The sequence below is a fragment of the Pseudopipra pipra genome, chromosome 7, assembly GCF_036250125.1.
Source record: "Pseudopipra pipra isolate bDixPip1 chromosome 7, bDixPip1.hap1, whole genome shotgun sequence".
Classification (NCBI taxonomy): Eukaryota; Metazoa; Chordata; class Aves; order Passeriformes; family Pipridae; genus Pseudopipra; species Pseudopipra pipra.
This window is the reverse complement of record NC_087555.1, coordinates 2812223-2829276: the sequence shown is the minus strand read 5'-3', so window position 1 is coordinate 2829276 and position 17054 is coordinate 2812223. Positions and strand designations below refer to the sequence as shown.

The window sequence follows — 17054 nt, the reverse complement described above, 5'->3', positions numbered from 1 at the left end:
TAAGCATCTAGAAATGACATTTTATTTTGTGAAGAACACTTGAAAAACAAAGATGAAAGCTTTTCCAGGCTTTGCAATATAACCATCATAACCCACGGAATCACAAAGACTCCATTTTCCAAAGGGGTTCCCTCTCCCTACCCCCCCATTTTCCACAAACTCTCTCCTTGTGGAATGACCCACGAGAGTTTTAAGGAAAAAAAAAAATATGCATTTTTGAGCCAATATGAAAAATAATCCAAGATTGGTTCAGTGCAGGTGCTGCTACATCACACTTGAACAAAGGCACAAAATCCCCTCTTGGAATTCCCACTTCAGTTTCTCCAACCTCGGTGTTCTCCGGGAGAAAGCAGAGTTCTCAAAGGGGGAAGGCTGAGCTCAGTCCAGCTCTCCAGCAAGAGCTGGAGGCACTAAAGGGACAGCAGAGAAGTGCAATGCAGTGGAACCACCTGGAAACACAAAGCTTTCCAATCAGCACCTGGATCCCTCCTGGAAACATGGGCTCCCAAGAACACTTGATTTGGAAGAAGGCGACAAAACAAGATAGGAAAGCATCAGCTGCCCTCACCTCAGGCAGGAAACCTACCCATGAAACCAGGATTTCAGGATTCAAGTGAATTCAAGGACATTAAAGAGCCCCTTCTGGAGTGATCGACCCCCAAAAAACACAGAAGTTGAATTTTAAAGATATGCACAGAAATAAATAAATACTAATCATGTGCTTTGTGTGCTTTGTGGCACTTTTCACTTCTTTTTTGCTGATATCTGAGCGTCAGTTTTTATCTTTCAGCTGTCTGAAATACCAGAATATTCTTAACCTCTAAAAGGTACAGGAAAAATCCCACCTTAGGTAAAATTTTAGGAGTCTGCTGAACTGGCAGCTCCTGCTACAAAATCTCCTCCACTGTCAAATATTTGCTGCAGTTCCCAAAAGCAACTTGTATTTTGTCCTCTCATTATTATTAATTAGGGATAATCAGGCTTACTTTTGATCTTAATACTTCAGAACCTGATGTCAGACAGAGGCTCCACCTCAGCCCTGTGACACCGAGAGAAACATGGCAAATGTAACAGAGTGTTAGAACAACTGGAAAGATGAGAAATGAGGGAAATTCCTCTGAAAAAAGAGCACAGAAAATAAATACAAGCCCTTTTCCTGAGTACAGTAAAACCCACTTAACACCAAAACATTGGATCTGTCAATTCTTTCCAACCGTTTTGTCTGTTAACGAAACTTATGGACAACAAAAAAGTCCTAGAAACTGCAAAATTCAATTTAGTGGCAACAAAAAAAAGCCCTGGAAATTTCAAACTGTAAGAGTACCACACTCTTGTTCCAGGTCACAGAAGCCCTCTGGGTTTTACATCTTGACAGATCCTGAATTTGCCCTTTTTTCAGCCCGTTTTGTACACTTTGTTCAGAGATTTCCATGTTTCCTTCATTCCTCAAGTCTGGCTCCAGCTCCTACAGACTTAGGTTTACATATAAAGAGAGAAAAGCAAATTCTGGTATTGGCAGTAACTTCAGTGATGAGGGATGGGAAAAAAAAGAAATTCTACAGAGAGATGATTCTGACAGGATTAAAACTCAGTAGTGATGGTGCAACGTGTCAGACCTGCCCCAAAAAAATCCATTTAGGGAGAATACAAAAGACTCAGCAATATTATTGAATATATTACTCCATTTCCTCCTAGATAAAGTGCATTTACCCAGCCTGAGAGTAGGTACCACATGGAGAAAGGGACACTAAAGCACTTCCCCAAGAGAGAGCAGAGAAAAGTCCGAGTTATCCTGAATCCTACCCCCAGTTTGGCTCCGGGATTCTTGAGGGCACTTTGGGAAAGCCCCTCTGGCTGCTCCATGTAGGTAGATGGATACAGTGTGTTGTGGTGAGCAAAGCCTCTCCTGTGCTATCTGAAAACCCCCACATTGATGGAAAGAGCCACTTCTGGTTTCCGGGGCTTTGTGGGCAGCTTCTCCTCCAGGAAAAAGGGCTCCTGGACACTCCTGGCTTGGCGACTGTGGGAATAAAACAGGAGGGTGATTAATATTAGTCTTGAGCTTTAGTACCCACAGCAGACGAGTCTGGACTGATCCCCAGGTTCCAGTGAGTTGTAAGAATGAACCACGAGCTCAGCCCAACCAGCTGTGCAAAGCCAACCAGTCAGGAATTTCCTTTTCCTCATCCCCACAGTGTCACAACAGAAAAAACTGAGGCTCCCTGTAGGAACTTAGAGCCAGGAGCTGGAATTATCCAGGTGCTTCCTGCAGGACCACTGGAATTGTGTGCTCTGAGAGCACCCAGCTACCACTGGTCCAAAAAACCATCCAGGTATCAAATTAATTCATAGAATCCCAGACTAGCTGGGGTGGGAAGGGACCTGAAAGCCCATCCAGTCCAACTCCCTGCCATGGGCAGGGACACCTTCCACCAGCCCAGGTTGCTCCAAGCCCTGTCCAACCTGGCCTTGGACACTTCCAGGAGTGGGGCAGCCACAGCTGCTCTGAAAAGCAGCAAAGAACAGTTTTTCTAATGAAAAATAAATGCCAATACTCAGTACCTTTTCTTTTTTTCCAGGGCCAGCTGCCTTTGCTTCTCTTTCCCAATGTCATCTCTCACGGTGCTGAAGTCCTTGGTGTCATCAAGGAGAAGGTTCTGTTGTGGAAAAGGATTTGATCCGTGGAAGTCAGAAGCTCAAACTATTTCCCACCTGTTGCTCAGTTGACACAATTCATTTCTGAGAGCATTTCTGCTGACTGCTTTTACAGCAATTAACTTCAAGTGAAGTACAATCCCAGAAGGGTTTGGGTTGGAAGGAACCTTAAAAGCTCATCCAGTCCCACCCCCTGCAATGGGCAGGGACACCTTCCACTAGACCAGGTTGCTCCAAGCCCCATCCAACCTTTTACACTTCCAGGGATGGATTTCTTCCACTAGTCTAAGGCAGTAGGATGGGACATCAGATTTTTCTCCTACTGCTTTATAACCCAGCCAGTATATTCTTTCCTTCTCCTAAACAAGCCTGATTGCTAATTCAGAGCTCAATACACTGCTGGGCAAGTCTTTTTTTACATCATTAAGTAGATCTATCCATTTTTTGGAATATGTAATGGGTTTATATCCATAATGGGATTTTTAAAGGGCACTGTCCTTGGATTTTACTCAGAATTAGAAAAAAAAGCAAACAACCAAACAGTCAATTAAATGAGGGCAAAAAAAAAAAAGAACCAGGAGAAAAAGGAGCAGCAGCAACACATCTCCCATCCACATGTCCAAACCCACATCCCAGTACTTCCAGAGATGCTGCAGGAAAACCAGGAAGATTAAACCCCAGGTGATTTACCTTCACCCCAATGATGTCTCCATCCCTCAGGTGATAAGGTGCTGACTGCAAACTCTCCTGCTTTTTCCTCCTTTTCCTCTTGGAAATTTGCTGTGTCTGAATAAAAAAAAAAAATAAAATCAAAGCACAAAATTTTTTGAATTCTCCTGAAATACAATTACAAAGGAACTGCAGCACAAACCAACACATTCCTCTCCAACAGCTGCTGGATTGTGTCATTCCAGCTCTTACCCAGCTGGATATTGGCAGCCACTCGAATCTCTCCGGGAAGTATTTGGCTATTTCGATTTTCTCCACAGGGAGACAGTAGTGAGAGGCCACTCTCTGCCTCAGTGCCCAGGTGGTGCATTCCTTGGAGATGTCCCACACCAAATCCCTGCAGTCAGAGTAGTCCCTTTCTCCTGGAATTCCCATCTGGACTCGCAGCAGCAGCTCATGGGGGCTGGCAGCAGGAGGAGAGAACAGACATTCTTGTGAGTCATGCCTTCAGAATTCCCAGTTTTCACTCCCTCCTGCCTTCCCTCGCAAAAAACAAGCTCTAAGTCTTCCTGAATCCCCCTATTTCTAATCCTGCCAGCACTGGAGTTAAAAGCTACTCAGTAAAGGCTCCTCTCAAATGCAGAACTGAAAGAAATAAAGTGTCTTGAGCTCTTACCCCAAATTCTCCTCTTTTTGCAGAGGTTCTATGCAGATTCCCACACTGGCACCCAACTTGTAGTCACTGCAAACAAAAGAGAGATCCTCTGGAGCCAGGCTGGGAGAGCTGGGGCTGGAGAAGGGAAGGCTCCAGGGAGACCTGAGAGCCCCTTCCAGGGCCTAAAGGGGCTCCAAGAGCTGGAGGGGGACTGGGGACAAGGGATGGAGGGACAGGACAAGGGGGAATGGCTTCCCACTGCCACAGGGCAGGGATAGATGGGATACTGGGAAGGAATTCTCCCCTGGGAGGGTGGGGAGGGGCTGGGGTGGAATTCCCAGAAAAGCTGTGGCTGCCCCATCCCTAGAAGTGTCCAAGGCCAGGTTGTACAGGGCTTGGAGCAACCTGGGCTAGTGGAAGGTGTCCCTGCCCATGGCAGGGGGTGGGATGGGATGAGCTTTAAGGTCCCTCCCAACCCAAACCACTCTGGGATTCTCTCATTCCTGTAATCTCTTATTTATAAATGACTCTTTTAATGGATCTGTGCTCACCTGGAACAACACAGCAAGAGGCTACTGGAACACAAATGAAAAAGGCAGAAAAGGACAAAAAATACCTAAATTAAAGTACCTAAATTGAAGCTCAGCAGAATCCCAGAATGGTTTGGGCTGGGAGGAACCTCAGAGACCATCTCCTTCCAACCTTCTGCCACTGGAATAACCGTGGTAGTTATCCCAGTTTATCCCAATTTAAAAAGATGCTCAGCAAAACCGAAACAATCAGAAATGGGCTTTCTGCTGACAGGCACCTGGTTTATTTCCCCACCAATCCCTCCGACAGTTGCAAAGCCAGTTGCACATTCCCCAAAAAACCTACTTGAGTCTCTGCTTGTTGTTCCTCAGGAGCTTTCCAGGGCGTTTGCTGTCCACTGTCCATGCCCTGAGGAACGAGGGCAGGGGCACAACCTGCTCCTGGCAGCATGGCAAGGTCAGGGCCTTAGAGAAAGGAACATCTTGTCAGTAATTTTAGCAGCCATTCTCCTTGGAAAAAGAGAAAACCACCGGATTAACTCCCAAGGCAACACTCAAAACTGCATTTATTGCACACCAGCTGTTGCTTGTGGTTACGATCAAAATATTCCCTTTTCCAAGGGAGTTGGGCTTCACTCCCTCCCAACATTTCTCAACTCAACTTACATTCCAAAAGTACCAAATTTCTTTTTTTAAGCAAAATTTGAACATCAGGGAGGGAATGAGGCTGTTGGAATCGTTTCCCAGTCTCTACGAGCTCCTCTACGCCCTCACCAAGGACTCCCCCCTTCCCATGCTCAGACAATTCTGTTCCCAAGCTGCAAACAGGCAGTTTTCCATAGCAGGAGCTTGGCAGAGGCCTGAAACCAAAGGCATTCCCAAAAAATAAATGTTGGGATGGACCAGAATCTAATGAGATATCCTTCCCCATGCAGTTCAGGACAACAAAGGTAGGACTAGCTCATGTATTTTTGTGGTGGTTTTTTGGTTGGGCTTTGGGTTTTCTTTTCCTTTTGGGGTGTTTTGTTTGGTTTTTGGGTTTTGGTGTGTTAACATCTTATGTTTCTGGTTAAAAACAAAACAAAGGCACCTTAGTTTCTGGCCAAAGAAACTAAGCCAGACCTTCCTGAATGACAAACGTGACCTTCTGTGCACCCAGAGCAATTCTTTATCCACCAGCTTCAACACCAAAAAAATCAAAAGAAGAAGTAGAAAACTAATAGAGGAACAAGGTGGGAATGGAAAATGGCTTTTTTAGGAAGTGCCTGGATGTGTGTGCTTCTCATGGAGAAACTGGACCCAGTGATGCAAAGCCAAAGGCTGCAAAGCCAGAGTTCCAGGTGAAGTGCAACGAGGCTTCCCCAGGCCAGGAATCACGAGGGGGAGGAGGAGAACTGCAGGGACACTCAGGAACTGTCTGAGCCACATTGCTCCAACTGCCCCTTGGTACTCAGCCCTGAGCATGGCACAGAAGAAATGCCCCAACACACTGGAGAGCGGGGAAAAGGCAGTGCACAGGAGGTGTTACCAGGGCTCGAGTCCCCCCAGGGAGAACATCTCACCTGCAGCTTCAGCTCCTCCAGAGAAGCTTCTCCTGCTATTTCTATCCTGCCAGCATAACAAAGCTCCATGGTTGGGTGGGTGGCTTCTGGGGAAGCTTTGGGAAGGGGGGAGAAAGAAACAAACAGAGGAGTCATCATGATTTTGTTCATAATCCTGAGAGATCGCAGTCCCCTCACGGGGAGATTCCACTTCCAGACGGGACCTGCCCTCCCATCGTTCTGTAGAGTCACAGAATTCCAGAATGGTTTGGCTTGGAAGAGATCTTAAACATCCAACTCCCTGCCACTCCCTTCCACTAGAATAAGCACAGCAGGATCTACTTATACACAGTAGATAAAAACCATTCCAACAGTTTCCAAATAAGGAGGGTTCCAACAGATCCTAGAATGCCAATTTCTAAAATAGGAGCAGTTATTCCCATTGATAAATAGGATTAATTGTGGGTTATGACTCTGAAATGTAAATCCTATGGCAAGCAAAGGTAAATCTGCCCTCAGCTGATGAAATCATCAGGGGAGAAAGTAAAACCCAGAAAAGGTTTGAGAGGAGAGAAAAACGCAAAGAAACCTCCGAGGAGAGGGTCTTGCCCTCCAAAACAACTCAGCAGCAAAGAAATATTCTTTTCCTGTAGAAAGGAAAATCTGTTTGTTTCCCATTTTCCAGTTTAGTGATTCCCACTTCATTTCCCTCTCCCTTCTCCACCCTCCCTTGGTTTTCCTACCCCAGCTGGTTTTTGATGTGACCTTTAAAAGAACACACACACTTAAAATCCTGCATGTGAGGTCCTTTATACCATGGGAGCTTTACTCATCACTCCTTTTCCAGCTTCCCAAAAAGCCAAACAGCCTGAAGGGAATTAAATGTGCTATTGGGAGTCTGGCATTTGAAGCCAAATCACCTCTGTGCTTTAAAATGCTGCCATTGCCTTCAGGGACAGAATAAAGAGCCCTTGCTTCAAAACATATTGAGATCTTGAGAAAATCCACCTGAGGAACATCACAACAGGATTATCCAGCATTTATGGATTTGTCACAAACCCCCTTTGTCTCCTTTCACCACAGACTTGCTGCAACTTGTACAGTGCCTCGTGGATTGCAGGAGGATTTAAGGCTTTGCGTTAAAGTTTTGGGGTTGACTCCAAGCCCTCAGAGCAACCCCAGGTGATTCCTTCCCAAGCTTGGCCAAGCTCACCTGTCCCAGCAGACACCTGCAAAGCTTCCATCTGGCAGGTTAGCCCATTCACTTGGTCCTGAGCATTCTCTCCATGTTTCTTATGGCTTGAAGGCCTGAGCCACCAGATGGGAATTTTCAGGAAACCCTGGAAAGTGAACAGAAAGCACCGGGAAGTTTGTTTCAGTGCAAAGGAAAAAAAAATCCCCTTTGTCTCAGGAAGGAGGAAAAGACTCCTTCAAATGGGAGTTCTGAAACAGGGAGTGTTGGAGACACCACCCCTGGAAGTGTTCAAAAGCATGGATGTGGCACTTGGGGACACAGTTTAGTGGTGAATATGATGGTACTGGTTAAAGGTTGAACTTGATGACCTTAAAGGTCTTTTCCAGCCCTAATGATGCTACATTTTTGCAAGGGACACCTTCCACTAGTCCGGGTTGCTCCAACCTGGCCTTGCACACTTCCAGGGATGGGGCAGCCACAGCTTCCCTGGGCAACCTGGGCCAGGGCCTCCCCACCCTCACAGGGAGGAATTTCTTCCCAACATCTAATCCAGGGATTCATCAAAGCTCATCCACTGCAACACTGCTCAGCCTCTTCAGAAACTCCTGGTTTTCCTGATAGGTTTTCCCACCTGCTCTGCATGGCCAGGAAGGGACACAGAGTTGATCCTTGTCTCCTTTCCTGAGCAGGAGAGCTTCCTTGCTTCCAGGTGCTGCTCTCAACACCCACAGCACTGTGGCAATAACCTCTTATCCTACATTTTTTTCCCCAAGAACAAATGTATTACAAACCTCTGGTTTTCCCTGAGGAAGCTTTACTTGCTAAGAGCCCCGTTCTCTGCCCACTTGTCTGCTACCCTGCAATTTCCAGCTTCCCAACACTTCATGGGATACAGCTGGGGCAGAGATCCATGGTTTTCCATGCCTCTTGGATCACCAGTTGTGTTTATTACACTCCTTTCCTTCCACAGTCCAAGGAACAGGTGCCAGGTGTGCAACAGTCACTTGGATGAGATTTGTCTATGAAGGGCAAAACCCTGAGCTTTCTGTAATCCAGGGGGTGAAGAGCAGGCTGAGGGTGGGACACTGGAGCGGGTTCTCCAGAGAAGCTGTGGCTGCCCCATCCCTGGAAGTGTCCAAGGCCAGGTTGGATGGGGTTTGGAGCACCCTGGGCTAGAGGAAGGTGTCCCTGCCCATGGCAGGGGGTGGGATGGAATGAGCTTTAAGGTCCCTTCCAGCACGAACCACGCTGGGATTCCATGATTCCACTTAGTTGTTGAATTCTGCCCCAAATACCAGAGGGCAGGGTTAGATGGGATCTTGGGAAGGAATTGTTCCCCTGTGAGGGTGGGGAGGCCCTGGCACAGGTTGCCCAGAGAAGCTGTGGCTGCCCCTGGATCCCTAGAAGTGTCCAAGGCCAGGTTGGATGGGGCTTGGAGCAACCTGGGCTAGTGGAAGGTGTTCCTGCCCATGGCAGGGGGTGGAATGAGAAGATCTTTAAGGTCTCCTCCAACCCAAACCACTCTGGGATTCTGGGATTCCAAGTCTCTGTCCACTGACTAAAAACACAATCCCTCTTGTTTTACCTTTTCTGGAAGTTTTCCTTCCGTTATGACCAAAGTGTCTCCTCTGCACACATTGAGTTCCTTCAGGGTGGCATTCTGTGGGAAGAGAAAAGCCAGGCTATTTGTGAATCCCCAAGTTGTTCAATGCAGCTCTGCCCAGGAAAAGTCTCTACAGAACAGGGAGGAAAGAAACTCAAGGCAAAAAGAGGATCCTCTTACTTCCTGACTTAGTGCTTCCCCTGCTTCATAGCACCAGTCAAGCCTTCTCAAATGCCAGTTATCACCTACCAAAAACCAAAAAATACACATGCAAAACTAATTAGCCAATGATGCTGGTTTGGGAAAACATTACACAACTTAATAAGCACAAAAGGTTCTTTTTTCTTGGGTTTTCTGTTTGGTTTTTAAACACAACTCTGACTAAATCAAGTATCGCCTTCATGCCCTTCCCCAGACCCAAGAAACACTTTGCATAAATGTCTCTTCCTCACCCACCTAATTCTCCCTGGTTTAAGAGGAAAGGGAAGGAATTCCAATGTCAATTTACCATTTGAATCTATGACAAGCTCTTTAAAATAAAAATTACACTATAAAGACAGCAAGTTTAGAATTCTTTCCTCTCCTCACAGATGATTGCAACAAATAGACAAGGTTTAGGGTGGCAAGAGCTGTCTAAGAAATATGAAAAATTCCTTTTAAAAGTAAATAACAACACAACAAACCTGATAATCCACATTTCTGCAGCATTAAATTGAGACACTGAAAAAAGAAACACAAGGTGAGATTTGTCTCAATGCCCAGGTTGAGAAATAAAAGTTTTCAGCACACTTTCTAACAAAGACTGACTGATTCCTGGGCATTTCTTTTAATAATACAATTAGATAGACAAGATATATTTTTTTCTTGAGTTGTATATTAAACCCTCCAGGGAGATGAGATGGTTTTCAGGGAAGAAATTCCCCTCAGCTCAGTCAGCTTTTCCCAACTGTTAAAAAAATAAACCTTTGCTGTCAGTTTGTTCCTTTTTTGAATAAATTTTGAAGAAATCCTTATTTGAATAAATTCTGTCCCCGAGTTTGCAGAGGAACTTTTTAAATATCTAAACCTGCAAACTCAACCCTTTCCAGCCACTGTTTGCCATCACTGGAAGCACCGAGAGTTTCCTCTTCCCAACTCCTCTCCCTCCGATTCCGTGTGAGGCAAAGGGTGTAGGGAATGTTTTGCAGGAGCAGCAGAGCCAGGAATTCCCAAAGCTGCCTTACCTCTCTGACAGAGGCAGTCTCCTCCACAACTATCTCCATCTCGGGGCTCGAGTTTGGGTCGCTCCCAACCATAAAGTACAGGAAGAGCTAAAAATGGGATCAGAATAAATATGGGAATAGTGAGAAATAACCACTCCCTGCTGCAGGAATGGCATCAAACTGCACTGAAACACCTCTGGGCTAAAGCAACCGAGCCAAGCAGCACAGACAGAGCAGTAAAGATATTAGAGTTATTCATTAACTCCACAACTCCTCCTCTTGGACAGGGCTTGGAGCAACCTGGGCTAGTAGAAGGTGTCCCAGCCCACGGCAGGGGGTGGAATGGGATGAGCTTTAAGGTCCCTTCCAACCCAAACCATTCTGGGATTCCATGAGGTTTACAACTTGCAGATTCCAAGAGCAATAGCCCCCTTGGCATCCTTTGTGCCCTTTACAGAGGAGATGCATGAGACACTTTCCCTCACAGCTCTACCTGAGTGGAAGTTGGAGCTTTCCCATGGCACAACCCAAGCAAGCTTCCCATCTTCAGTTCTGCTTCCTTGACAGTGTAATCCTCAGGCACTTCAGGGAGGATAAAAACATGGAGAACATCATCAGCTGCTGCTTCCTGGAAACATCAATTCTATCCAGCTGCTCTTTAGAGCAAGATAAAACCATTCCATGAGCTTTGGAGAACTTCACTTCCCCAGCTCTGCCCGCACATCTCCAAGTCTCCTACAATGAGAGCAAAGAGATGGAGATCTCCCAGGGCTCCCTGTCTATCGTTGGGACCACTCCCACCGTGAATCCCTTTTTTCCCCACCACCAGCCCAGCTGGAATTTCCCCTCACTGAAACTGCCTCTGATCCTTTCCATGTGCTCCTCCAGGAAGAATCTGCCTCTGCCTTCTCTAAAGATTCCACGTTAAGGAGTTAAAGATGGCAATCAAGACTCCTCCCCATCTTCAGGAAGCTGGAAGAGCCCAGCTTCCCTCCTTTGCCATCCATCCCAGCTCCCAGACCCTCTGGGTGCTGTGCACCGGACAGGTTTTAGTTTGCAAGGGCTCCTTTCTCCTGCTGAGCCCCCAGAACAGGAACAACATTCCAGGTTTTGTCTGACAAGCACTGAATGGAAGGCAATTAATCTCTCCTTGGATTTTATTAATGCAGTGTATGAATAAAATAGCAAGGACATGGAAAATGTTTCCCAGGAAGCTTCTCTCCACTGCTCCAACACCACCCAAACCAAAGCTGGGGGTCCCTTTGTGCCCAACTCTGCCCCACAGGAGCACAGCTAAACACTGACAGCTGGAATTAGGGATGGCAATAACCAAATAAGTTTGACCTCTACCTTTGTGTGGCTGCTGCTAATGAACCTAAAAGCTGGGGGGAAAAAACCCCACCCAACTGCTTCAGTTAAGTCTGGAAATCAGGGAAGTTCTTCTCCCAGGGAAGGACAAAGGGGAGCTTCAAATCTCCTCAGTGATTCCTTACAGAACAAGGATGGAATACATCAATTTACCTGGAGACAAAAGTTTCCCATTCCCACTAACAGGTCTAAGACAGCTCTCATTTGCTGTAAGAAAAAGGGAAGGAAAGAGAGATGTATTAGATAATTCAAGTAAGAAATTTGGCTCAGAATTAAGATTAATTACCATTAGATTAATTACAACAGGTGTCCCCACCTATGACATCAAAAGCCCAACTGGAGAAATTCCCAGAAAGTCCCTGAATAGTCTTTTATTCTTTTGCTGAAGGATCACTTTTCTCTTTTAAAGTACAATCAGCAAAATTTTACAAAACTGGCCAAGTGCTTCCAAAGGGAAAGACAACAAAAACTTGAAAGAAAACTGGAGACTCTTCCAGAAAGGAATAAAGTTAAAAAAAAAACTTCTTCAATAGTGAGTACAATACTTTAGTAACACAACACAAAGATTCCTAAAGTAAAATAAGAGCCTCATGAAATGCATTTTAATCAAGACTTATACTGATTTATTTTCTTAAAGCTTGGAAAACTAATAATTCAATTTAAAATTAAAAGAGTTTTAGCTCCTTTGCAGCCTCTTTCTTTCCAAAAAACACCAGGCAAAACCAAACCACCAGGCAAAACCAAACCACCAGGCAAAACCAAACCACCAGGCAAAACCAAACCACCAGGCAAAACCAAACCACCAGGCAAAACCAAACCACCAGGCAAAACCAAACCACCAGGCAAAACCAAACCACCAGGCAAAACCAAACCACCAGGCAAAACCAAACCACCAGGCAAAACCAAACCACCAGGCAAAACCAAACCACCAGGCAAAACCAAACCACCAGGCAAAACCAAACCAAAAAACAAACAAAAACCAGACAAAACACCAAGCAAAAAAACACCAAACAAAAAACCAAACCAAACCAAACAAAAAAAACCAAACAAAAAACCTCCTAACAGCAATGGATTTGCTGTTTTGAATAGACTGATGGAAAAACCAGGAAAATCCTGGTAAATTCAGTAAATTGAGTATTATCAGACAAAGGTGAAGCAGGTGAACACTCACCAAGTTCCTCCTCCAGGTGAAGCTCCCTTATTGCTTTCATTTTGATATCTGACATCACCTAAAAGAAAGGAATTTTAACACTTCCAGCAGGGAATGCCAGGAACACCCCTGCCTGGATAAATGCCACTCCACAAAGAGCAACAAATAATCCCTCCCTCCTCTTTCAGCTTTGGTTTCCTGCTATCACCTCAAACACACAGGATGGGCCAGAAATCAAAATTGCTTCACACTAGAACACTGCCCTGGTTTAATCTACCTGCCAAATACCCCAATAATGGCACCTTCTGAGCTCCAGAGTATCTTCAGCAGATAAAAACTTCATCCCTGAGGCTAAACCTGATTAATTGGGCAAAGGGCAGTGGGCAAGCCTGAGGAAAAGAGCCCTGGCCAAGCAGAGTCCTTACTGTTTCAATAGTGGCAGTAATTTTAACTTGGTTCTCTTCATCTTCTGCCCCACAGAAGTTCTTCACTTGGAGCCAGCTGATGTCACAGGTAAAGGCTGTCAGATTGCCACTGGAAATGTTCACAAAGCTGTGAAAATCAACAGTGCAGAGACAGTCAGAGACAGGAAAGCTGCCCGTTGTCAGAGTAGGTCACTCCCCAGCAAAGCTCCCAAACAAACTGATGATTCTGAGGTCATTAACAGTGATGGAACATCACAGGGTGAGGGTCAGGCAGCACAGAAGTGTAAGGAGAGCAGAAATTTGAATCTGACAACTTCAGATTCAACTGGGAGATTCCCCTTAAAGGATAAAACCTTATGGTGGCTTTACCCTGGCACAGCTTGGGCTGATTGTCTTCTGAAATTGCTCTGCCCTCTCATCCCCCCAAGTCCCTCAGACTCAACCCTCACAAATTCAGGTTATGCCCAATATTTGCCAGCACACTGAGCACGTCTTGTTGCCACCAGGTTCTTTCCCCCTTTCCAAGTGGAAGTCAAAGGGATGTGTGCCTGCACTTGGAGAGCAAAGAACGTCTAACAGCTGACAAGTGTCTGTTCTCCAGAACCTAAGACTGACCTTTTAAACACAAAGCAAGGTAAAGTGATAATTAGTTACAAGAACGTATCGTTTGTGTTTAATCATGCTCCTAATCAAAGTGGTCACCTCTGGTCGTGGCTGTCCAAGATGAGCACTGAGCACCCGTCCCTCAGACCAACGCTTCGGATCGTTTCCTCCATGTCTTCCTCGCGGAAAACCTCCCAGTTCTTGGCTTCTTTCTCTTCTTCAGAGCTGTTCCTGAGGACGATTCCCCCCGAGGGAGCCAGGGCTCTGTGCAGGTCCCCCAGGCTGGTGCTGCAGGAGAAGGTGTGCTGGGCCTCGGTGAAGTGCTGGCCCTTGCCTCCCTCGTTGTGCCCGGCCAGGCGCAGCACGTTCAGCACCACGGGCTCGTGCTCGGCGCCCGCCAGCACCCTGGTGCCTCCCACCTGAGGGCAGCAATTCCACAGTCAGGGATTACAGGGCAGACTGGGCAGCAAGGAAATCATCCAGGCAGAAAGGTGGACGCTCCCCTCCTCATTAGATACAAAGCAGCTCCCTGCTGAACGACCAGAGTGACTCAAAGGGGTTGGGAGGAGAAAGGACAACCCCCAGGGGCTGTTATCCAGAGAAGCCCCGTCCCTGGAAGTGTTCAAGGCCAGGTTGGAGCAACCTGGGATAGTGGAAGGTGCCCCTGCCCATGAGATGAGCTTTAAGGTCCTTCTAAGCCAAATTATTCCATGGTAACAGTAGCTGGGAAACCAGGGGACACCTGTCTCCATCAGAGTAAGAATAAAGGAATTTTGTCTCTCAGGATATTAAAGAACTACCCAAAAGTGACTGAGGCAGATCAAAGGAGTTAGATTTTAAAACCTGATGTTGAACCTAAGCAATAAATACAGTTCCTTGCTGGAGAAAACTGAATCACACAGAAAGCTGAAGTAAAAACTACCCCAAAAACTACCCTAAAAGCACAGCCAAGAGAAAAGCAATTCTGGTTCTGGACGTTTGGGGTTTTAGGTTTGGTTTGGGGTTTTTCTTTGATAAACCTGGAAGGAAACAAATACTTTTACAATAGATGTCTTTTAAAAATAACTCTTTAATCTGCTACCCGGACAGAATAAAATGCTGTGTTTCATGAGCAAGTCAAAGTTAAGCAGAAGCCTTAATATTCTATTAAAGGGAAGATGCGAGACTGGAAAATTTCAGGGAGAGCATCCACAGTCTTATCCCTTCAGAACTGACAAGGCAGGAGGGTATTTGGTCCTTTTACCTCTTTCCCATTCCACACAAAGATGTCTGTTCCATCAGCCACCCCAACGCCGTCCAGGCTCAGCTCATCTCCTAAAAAACAAGCAAATCGTGAGCTTCTTGCGCCCCCAAAACACACAAGCAGGGTCAGCAAGTCAGCCCCAGGGGCTTGTTGAAGTCCTTGACACTTGAAGAACTGTGGGAGGAATATTTAGAGCACTAGGAGTGTCTCTCTATTTTATATCAACGTCCTAGAGTCGGGTTATGTGCTGGTAAAACACTGATTTTCTCTCAAATTTAAAAGGGGCTGAAAAAGCTTTTCAAGACTAACACTTAGAATTGCCTAGCAAGGAGACAAAAAGGATGATTTTAAAAACTAGTGCTCTTAAGAAATTAATGTACTCTTTATGTAAGTATTCCCCGTTACAAAATTCCTACTTCAGCTTAAGTTTAGCTTATGTTTTCCTACATTTCCCCACATTTTCTCCTTCACTTCCATCCTCTCCTCCACCTAGCAAGAAAATCCTATGAGAGCAAACATCCAAAAGCAAATCAAGGGCAAAATAAACACTGACATATTTTTATCAGCAAATATGTTTAACTTGTTTAAGACCTGAAGTCTCACTGCACTTCACAGCAAAGATTACCCAGAAAAGTCCCAAAATCATTCATTTCACTAATAAGAGTGAAATAAATAACTGAAATAATGGAATAGGAAGTTTGAGTTGGAAGAGTGTTCAGTGATACACATCTCCAAGACGGTTTATATGTGAAATCTTTGATGTCTGCAGTAAATTAAATATATCAAGAACATGGAAGCTTTGATTGTAGTGGCCTTACCATCAAGCATCTGGTAGAGGTGTAATCCTGCTGGTAAAGGCTTGGCCAGACTCAGAACCATGTCTCCTTCCCAGGAGTCCAACATCTCATTGGGAAAAATCACCAGAAGAATTCCATAAATATTATATAAATTTAGATAGCGTTATTAAAATGTCATGTTTATATGCTAGTATATAAAACATAATAAACGTTATAGAAATATTATAGAAGTTCTAAAATAAATATTGTATTTGCATAGTTTGTATTATATAAAATTATCTGATATAAATTATTTACATTTATATAACATTATAAATACTAGATGTTATATATTATATGTTATGTAAACTTATATAATATTATATAAAATAACAGCAGGCAGTAAATCACATTCCAAGCTGCTGGAAGCTGTTACAGGCCTGGCTCCCAAGCTCACCTCTGGACACCTTGAATAGATAAAGACAAATCTGTCCCAACATGAAATTTTAAGTGTCAATCCATAATAAATAATTATCTTATGAGAGCTTTAAAGTCTTGAAGCTCTTTAGCTCTTGAAGCCATGAAACTGCTGAAAACTTAATGAGTTTTTAGTTAAATTTAGTTAAATTTTCAGCAGTTTCATGGCTTCAAGAACAGACCCCAAACCACTATTCCTTTATTTCTAAACCCACGTGAGTTTTTAGCCTCACTTTTACAGTTGAAAACTCCTCATTTAAATAAAAACTGCAGCATAAGTACGTTTGCAAATGTCGTTGTGGCTCAGGTGAAGATGAAGTTTGAGTTCACTGAAGGGAGCAAATACCTGGAAAACTGCCTGGCGAAGGTCTCCCAGGGTTTTCCTCCTGTCAATAGTCAAATCCACCACGCTCTCTTTCCAGGAGAGGGAGGGATGCAAAGCCCCGTTGTGGAATTTGTAGCAGGAGCTCAGATGGAGATGTAAATCAATGCCATTGTTGGCTGAGTCACATTCAGCTCTTGGGGAAGAGGAACAACAACAAAAGGGTGACTTGAACACCCACAAAGAGATGCAGCTGGAAGTGATCCCTCCATGGCTAAATTCCCTGTCCCATCAAGGCTATGGGAACCCCTCCATGGCTAAATTCCCTGCCCCATCAAGGCTATGGGAAGAGATGTTTCCAAGGTGACAGGTTTGGGTTGCAGGGGACCTTCAAGCTCATCCCTGGTGTCCCTCAAGGGCAGGGACACCTTCCACTAGATCAGGTTGCTCCAACTTGGCCTTGACCACTTCCAGGGGTGGGGCAGCCACAGCCTTGTGTGAAAATCCCATAAAATCTCTCACTCTTGTGCCTCTGTTTTGATAATTCAGCTGTGATTCAGGTGTATCCTCACTCACCCACAAGGAAAAGTTCCAAGCAACCTGAACACCACTAGTTCTTCCCTTGTTTCTGGAAAAGAAT

The 17054-nt window shown here is 45.1% G+C and overlaps 1 protein-coding gene across 5 annotated transcripts in view; it reads right to left on the bottom strand.

Annotated features, from left to right (window-relative positions):
- Positions 1–17054, bottom strand: part of USP40 (ubiquitin specific peptidase 40) — a 29364-nt gene continuing 12310 nt past the window's right edge. For 3 of the 5 annotated variants that reach the window (XM_064660201.1, XM_064660204.1, XM_064660205.1), the window contains 20 exons: positions 16439–16610; positions 15658–15742; positions 14840–14910; positions 13696–14015; positions 12994–13120; positions 12590–12647; positions 11572–11625; positions 10544–10632; positions 10072–10158; positions 9532–9568; positions 9029–9093; positions 8831–8905; positions 7264–7390; positions 6072–6166; positions 4856–4974; positions 4001–4066; positions 3577–3787; positions 3346–3441; positions 2563–2657; positions 1–2020 (listed from right to left, as the gene is read on the bottom strand). In XM_064660201.1, the coding sequence (XP_064516271.1) occupies positions 1912–2020; positions 2563–2657; positions 3346–3441; positions 3577–3787; positions 4001–4066; positions 4856–4974; positions 6072–6166; positions 7264–7390; positions 8831–8905; positions 9029–9093; positions 9532–9568; positions 10072–10158; positions 10544–10632; positions 11572–11625; positions 12590–12647; positions 12994–13120; positions 13696–14015; positions 14840–14910; positions 15658–15742; positions 16439–16610 (2158 nt within the window). In that variant the 3' untranslated portion in view covers positions 1–1911. Of the gene's footprint in view, positions 2021–2562; positions 2658–3345; positions 3442–3576; positions 3788–4000; positions 4067–4855; positions 5020–6071; positions 6167–7263; positions 7391–8830; positions 8906–9028; positions 9094–9531; positions 9569–10071; positions 10159–10543; positions 10633–11571; positions 11626–12589; positions 12648–12993; positions 13121–13695; positions 14016–14839; positions 14911–15657; positions 15743–16438; positions 16611–17054 lie in introns of those variants that run through there. The other 2 variants (XM_064660203.1, XR_010431806.1) reach the window with 2 other exon arrangements.